Source organism: Pinus tabuliformis, chromosome J, assembly GCF_031772625.1.
Source record: "Pinus tabuliformis cultivar Carrire ecotype Pingquan chromosome J, CPIR1, whole genome shotgun sequence".
NCBI classification, from domain to species: domain Eukaryota; kingdom Viridiplantae; phylum Streptophyta; class Pinopsida; order Pinales; family Pinaceae; genus Pinus; species Pinus tabuliformis.
In genome coordinates this window covers 1594311407-1594318989 of record NC_142295.1, presented here as the reverse complement: position 1 = coordinate 1594318989, position 7583 = coordinate 1594311407, and the positions used below count along the sequence as shown (strand labels likewise).

Sequence of the window (7583 nt, the reverse complement as noted above, 5' to 3'; positions counted from 1 at the left end):
TTGAAAGACCACCACGAGGATAGGGGCATGAAAGTTATGCTTACGTAATGGGAGTGGATTATAGAATTAGCATAACTATAACCCAATTTATAGTTTATTCAATGGTCTAAGCATTATCATAATGATTATAATGTGATTGATAAACTTAACAACTCAAACAAAATATCTCATAAAAGATTACCTTACTTGGAAAATAAATTTAGTCCAAATTAACTTAAATGCATAAGATGTACAACATGAATATGAATAGCTTGAAGCCTTAAGAAAGCATCCACAACAAACTATCCAACCCAATTTATATGTTTATGAGGGGTATAAATATCCCAAGAAAATTCAAAGAAAATTTCTTTATATTACAACAATTTGCAGAAATCCATGAGCCAATTTCAAACAATTTGTTGTGCATTGATTCATCAAGTGTGCCAAAATGCATTTTGCATTACATTTTGGTTGTGGTGTTTATAATGATATCTAATGTTTTTAATGATGTTAGTGTGCTAGGTATCATGATAAAATGCAACCAAAACTTTTTATTTGTGATTGGGTCATATTCTCGGATTACATAACCGGATTTTAGTTTGAACTACTTCACAATCATGAGACAATGACTAAATTTGTGCATCAACACTTCAATTAACACAACTCCAAATATATTGGGTTTAGTTCATCTCTAAACTCCTATGAGATTAAAACTCCCTTTTTAGAAATATTTGTGTTAACAATTTCCCGAATACTTAGAAACAATTTCCCCACTACTTTAATAAATTTTATTTTATATTTATCATATGACATATTATTACTTCTTAGCCTAAACATAAAGAAAAAACACACCTATATATGTTTACTATTTCTATGTCTTCTTTCAACTTTCGCAATACCAACTAAATTTTCTTTCTTAGTGGTCACCCTTTGCACTATAACACCATGATTTCTTCCAACTTTATGGCAATACCAACTAAACTTATTCATAAAATAGTATAATAAGCTCTCCTTCGCCTTTTTCCTAACCTAGAATAGATAGTTGGAATAGCTTCATAGTATGAGCAATGAATAATGGATAAATTTCACTCTAAGATGGTAACTCCAAATTGGACTCGTTCCTTCTCATATGCTTATGCTCGATGATGGTGTAGAGGTGCCGGACTAATGAAACCTGCCATGTATTTTTCAAAAAGTGGAGTCCCTGCTGCATTTTGTACACCACGATTATAACGCTACTAATATATGCGGTGTCCATATTAAAGTCGATGATTTTTTTCACTATATGATGCTATTTTATTCATTTGAAACAATTCCTAGTATTGTACTCGGGTTATGGTTACATAATTCATCTCTACCAAACTCATAACGAACTCATAATTTGGAAGCCCCAACTACCATCCGCTATCGTTGAATTAATCAATTGCCGTTGAATTAATCAATATATAACTTGGAAGTTAAGTGTTTACTAAACTGTAATAATCATCCCCGGGGTTTGAGGAAAAGAGTTTAACCTATTCAAAATAAGTGGTTACGCCTAACTGTTACTGGCTGGGCATAATACATGGCTTGATGCAACTCAAATACTCTATACCGTTAGGAGTAGAAGTAGCAAACACTTCCACCGACTTGCTTCACATGCTGCTGCAGCAGGTGAAGGTGGAGAAAATCCTACGTTGCGAACGAAAGAATTGAGTGTTAGATAGTTGAGTTTCTTCCCCTTATGAACCAATAGGCGGAAGAAATTGCAATGGTGATGGGACTATGTGACCTACTCTCTCATGTACTCTCATTCTTTCATACGGATGGATGGGCAATGAATTGATATTGGAATACAACACCTCCACCAGTTCCCAAATCTCTTCGCTCTATAAGAAGGAAGGCTTGCCATTCCAATGCTCCAGCAACGAGAGTGAGAGGGAGCAGAGGCAATTATCACTTGTCTCGGCCACGCTCTCCAGTCTCTTCTACTTTGAATGCTCGCTATTTCTTCTTGTTTGAATAACTTCTATTGCATTTCATGCCTTGGGACAGCTTATAGCTCCGGCATTGCCCTTTCTTTTACACGATATTTTGAATTATTCTTCATTTGTGAAGATCTGGTGGTAGATTTGTGAGTAGCAAGTATTGGGTATGAAAATGAAGAAACAGAGTATCATGAGCTGCATGTTCCTGATCGGAGTCCTGTGCATCCATTGCGGGGTGGCAGCAAAGCCACTCGGTTCCCTGTTTGCAGAGAATTCAACAGAAGCAAGGCTTGCCAATACCACTGGTGTGGAAAAAGATCCAGACAGCGTAGTGCAGATGGTTCAAAGGTAAATAGAACGCTCAGTTATGATTCGTTAAGTGCATTTGGTTCATAATGTTTGAGGGTAAATTTTGAATTGTTTGTTCTATTCCAGAAGCATTGACAATAGCACGAGGAGGCGAGAGCTGGGCTATCTGTCCTGTGTAACTGGCAACCCCATCGATGATTGCTGGCGATGTGATCCCAACTGGGAGCGTGACAGAAAACGTTTGGCAGACTGTGCCATTGGATTCGGCAGAGACGCCCTTGGAGGCAAGCACGGGAGGTTGTATATGGTCACGGATCCCAACGATTATGATGCGGTGAATCCAAGACCCGGCACTCTGCGTCACGCCGTCATTCAAAGTGAGCCCCTGTGGATCATCTTTCAGAGAGACATGGTCATCCAGCTCAAGGAGGAACTGATCATGAACAGTTACAAGACAATCGACGGAAGGGGTGTTAATGTCCACATTGGGAACGGCCCCTGTATCACCGTTCAGTATGTAAGTCACATCATCATCCATGGCATTCATGTTCACGATTGTAGACCTGCAGGAAATGCTATGGTGAGGGACTCTCCCACACATTATGGATGGAGAACTATCAGTGATGGAGATGGAATCTCCATCTTCGGAGGAAGCGACGTGTGGGTGGACCATGTGTCGTTGTCCAACTGCGCAGACGGTCTCATCGATGCCATCATGGGATCCACTGGCATTACCATCTCAAACAGCCATTTCACTCACCACGATAAGGTAGTCACATGAGGGATGTTTTTAGTACATTTGTCTATGTTAGTGCGAAATCTTGTGGAACAATAATAACAGTTGCTCTGTTTCTAACATTTTTGTGTCGATAATTTCAGGCGATATTGTTGGGTGCTAGTGATAGCTACACTCCCGACGTCAAAATGCGGGTGACGATTGCATATAACCATTTTGGCAAAGGTCTTGTGCAGAGAATGCCCAGGTAACTAAATCCTCATTTTCTCCATTATTCCAGTGCTCAAGTCCTCTTACTAAGAAATGTATATATATCTATATATGAATGAATGAATGCAGGTGCAGGCACGGATACTTCCACGTGGTGAACAATGACTACACTCACTGGGAAATGTATGCAATTGGGGGGAGTGCAAACCCCACAATCAACAGTCAAGGGAATAGGTTCTTGGCACCTGATAATGCTTTAGCGAAAGAGGTAACAAAGCGGATAAACAAAGACTTTGATCAATGGAAGGATTGGAATTGGAGATCAAACGGAGATAGGATGCTCAACGGTGCATTTTTCACGCCATCGGGAGCAGCGGCGTCTTCGGCGTATCTAAAAGCAGCGAGTCTGCCAGCGAGGCCTTCCAGTCTTGTCAGGCCGCTCACCCAGAATGCAGGCGTACTCTTTTGCAGGGAAGGATCTCACTGCTAACCTCCCCAACTTCTAATCCGCCAGCCCACTTACCAAATTTAGTTGACTCGTCATTTTGGCGATCTGGTGATTTTAGGCCTTTCCCAGATTTCTATTATATCCGATAAAGATTAGTATGTGTTGTATTGTTTGGAGAGCGGCATTTGATTTGATGCTTATCCCCTCCCCTTTTCACCTTGGTCTGGAGAATTCTGCAGATGAATACCATCGATCAACTCCAACTCAGTTGTTGTAATCTGTGACGTTTATAATTTTGTGTTGCTTGGTAATTATGCTCGTTTCCCTTCCCTGTGTGTTTGGGCTTTTGCCTACGGTTCTCAAAGTCGTTAACATAGTTATGTAGTCCAGCGTAATGTGCATATTGTGTTGCTCACATTTCTCCACAAATTTTTAAAAGTTAAATATATCCCTCTCATCCATTCCAACATATCAAGTTGATACTAAAGAATATGCTCATATTGGAAAAATATAAAAGACATTTAACAAAATCCAACCTATCAAGTTGACCTATGAAATTTAAAATTCATTCATAGTTGTAAGGTGTGTGGTTAAAACATCATAAAACTCTTAATAAAAACTTCTTTAGAGTAAATCATGGAAATTTTTGGCGCGTGTATGATGTTACTATGAATATAGACATTATTTTTTAAACCATAATTGAGAGATTTTTGTTGACATGTTACTTTCAACTGCAGCGTCAAAACCGCCAGTTCCCCGCACCGCTTTTCACGAAATGGTGGTAATTCTCCGTGGGTAGCGAGCACTCTCATCAACTGACACATGCCCTGAGCGGTTTGCCAAATACAACTTTCCCCGGCGCGTAAAGTTCGTATGGTTTGACCGTGCGATATGGTAGCGGCAGCACATTTTTTTTTTTGTTATCGGGAGGACCTCCAGGCCCAAAAGATCTAATGTGCGTGGGATAACTGTGGGTGTAGTAGCTGCTACGATTGGATTAATGACAGTCATAGGCTTTTGGAAGTGGAACGTTTGCTATCGTCGAAGATCTAGGGAATGGATCTCTCGAACCAGAGGTGAAGGACGAGAAATTAATTTATCGCCATGTGAAGTAATTAATGGAAATTTACTGTGGTTGGTAAATGTAGGTGAAGAATTTATTTTTATTATTTACGGGAGTCGTTTTTTATTATGATACAAGTAAAACGTAAAGTCATGTCCTGTTTTTTCGTTAAAAATGTAATGAAATACGCAGCAACGCGAAGAAATTTCTTGGAACTGCATCTGAAGCGTTCTTGTGTTAATCCCTCTGTTAGAGGAAATTTTTTTGTTTGTAACAGTCAGTCTTATTAATGAATAGAAGTTTTCTGTGTGTGTGTGAAACTCTGTCTTCAGGAAACAATTTTAGTTTCTCTGTGTTAAGAAACAAAGCATTATTCTCTGTTCAGTTTTTTTTTGTTCTAGAATTATCAGAAATTCCCAACATGGTATCAGAGCTTGTCCAGGCTCTTTGAAGGTGTCAAAGAAGCTGAAGGAAGGATTTCTTGTTGCAGCAGCTTCTCCAGCAGAGTGAAGACTCAGTCAAGAAAGAATCCAAGGTATTTCTCAAGTTAGTTTTTGTGTTACTGTTGAGGACAGTCAATTATTTTAAATACACAGTCAAGTATTTTGAAGCATAGTTAAGAGTGCAAGAATGGCTAGAGCCAGCACTAGCATGGGTATCTATAATACTCAGCTCCCACAATTTAATGGGAAAAACTATGACTATTGGGCAATAACTATGAGAGCCTTGTTTGCTTCCCAAGACTTATGGGAATTTGTTGAGGATGGTTTTGAAGAACCAACAGATGAAAATGAGTTTAATAATTTAACTCTGGCAAAGAAAGATCTGTTGAAGAGCAATAAGAATAAGGATTCTAAAGCCCTCTACTTTTTGTATCAAGCAGTGCATGAGAGTGTGTTTCCAAGGATAGCAGCAGCCAAGAGATCCAAATAAGCATGGCAAACTCTCAAGATAACCTATCAAGGCATGGAGAAAGTGAAGACATCAAAACTATAGTTGCTGAGGAGAGATTTTGAGAATCTCTGCATAAAGGAGTCAGATAATATTGACTCATTCTTCACACGTGATTGGTCTGGTCACACAGATAAGGTCTCATGGAGAGATTCTTGAAGAAAGGAGGATTGTGGAGAAACTATTGAGGATCCTACCCTCAAGGTTCGATGTGATTGTCACCACCATAGAAGAGACAAAGGATCTCACAAAATTCTCAGCTGATGAACTACATGCATCACTGATGACACATGAGCAGAGATTGAGTAGAAATGAAAACTCATCTCTAGAGCATGCCTTTAAGACCCAGATTTTCTTTGGAAGAGGAAGAGGTCAAGGCAGAGGAAACAAGAGAGGAAGAGGCAGAAGCCAAAATAGAGGCGGAAGAAACAGTCCAGCAAATGCTCAAGAAAGAGGCAGCAATCCAAATCAGAACCAAGGCCAAGGAAGCAGCCAACAAAGTGGACAACATCATGCTCAAGGACAAAGGTATGATAAATCCAATGTCCAATGTCACTATTGTAAAAAATATGGGCATTATGCAAATGAATGTAAGAAGAAGCAGCATGATATGAGTAATAGAACTAGTGCAAATTTCACTAGAGAAAATATCAGCGAAGATAATTTGTTTTTAGCCTATAATATGGTTGAAACAAAGAGTGAAGATGTATGGTTTCTAGACTTCGGTTGCAGCAACCATATGACAAGAAACATAGCCCTATTTTCTATGTTAGATCAGAGTGTGAAGTCACAAGTCACACTAGGGACTAATAGTAAAGTTTTTGTTATGGGAAAATGAGAAGTAAATGTATTAACAAGGAAAGGTGAAAAGAAAACCATAGCAGATGTTTATTATGTTCCTGGAATGAAATGTAACCTTATAAGTATTGGATAGCTTATTCAAAAGGGGTACAATGTTTTCTTTGTGAATGATGTATGCACCATCATGGATAAAACACCCAGCAAACAATGTATTGCTGAAGTAAAGATGACAAGGAACAAGATGTTCCCTCTCAGAATGAAAGCAGATTTAAAAAATGGAGAAGAAATAGCAGCAGTGACACAAAAGGCTTTCCAAAGCGAACCAAAAGATAAAAATTGGTTGTGGCACTTGAGATTTGGACATCTTAACTTTGGAGGTCTTAACTTGTTGAATAGAAAAGGAATGGTAAGAGGATTACCATTGATAGAGAAACCAGACAGCCTTTGTGAAGGTTGTATCTTGGGGAAACAACACAGAGAAAGTTTTCCATCTGGCAAAAGCATAACGGCAAAAGCACCCTTAGAGATTGTCCACTCAGATTTATGTGGACCGATGCAAACTTCATCACTTGCAAGAAGCCACTATATACTAACATTTATTGATGATTTTACTAGAAAAACTTGGGTTTATTTCCTGGAGAACAAAAGTGAAGTGTTTGAAAGATTTTTCAATTTCAAAGCACTTGTAGAAAACCAAAGTGGGCTGCATATCAAAGTTTTAAGAACTGATAGAGGAGGTGAGTATATCTCCAAATAATTTCTACGTTTTTGTAAAAAAAATGGAATTTATAAGCAGTTTACCACTAGGTACACTCCGCAGCAAAATGGAGTTTCCGAAAGGAAGAATAGGACAATCATGGATATGGCGAGGAGTATGTTAAAAGCAAAGCATTTGCCAAATGATTATTGGGCTGACGCTGTACACTATGCAGCGTACATTTTGAATAGATGCCCTACAAAAGCAGTTATGAACAGAGTGTCGGAAGAAGCATGGAGTGGGACAAAGCAAGGAGTCACCCACATGAAAGTCTTTGGATGTGTGGCTTATGCACACATTCCAGATCAACTAAGGAAGAAGTTGGACAGTAAAGGGGAAAAATGTATTTTCATTGGATACAG

At 38.9% G+C, this 7583-nt stretch overlaps 1 protein-coding gene across 1 annotated transcript; it reads left to right on the top strand.

Moving 5' to 3' along the window:
- Nucleotides 1–1903: 1903 nt before the first annotated feature.
- Nucleotides 1904–4066, top strand: LOC149233572 (putative pectate lyase 18). Its single transcript, XM_089376769.1, has 4 exons — nt 1904–2294; nt 2382–3024; nt 3135–3238; nt 3331–4066. The coding sequence occupies exons 1-4, from the start codon at nt 2113–2115 to the stop codon at nt 3689–3691; spliced, it is 1290 nt and encodes a 429-aa protein (XP_089232895.1). The 5' UTR covers nt 1904–2112; the 3' UTR covers nt 3692–4066.
- The last annotated feature ends 3517 nt before the right edge of the window (nt 4067–7583 follow it).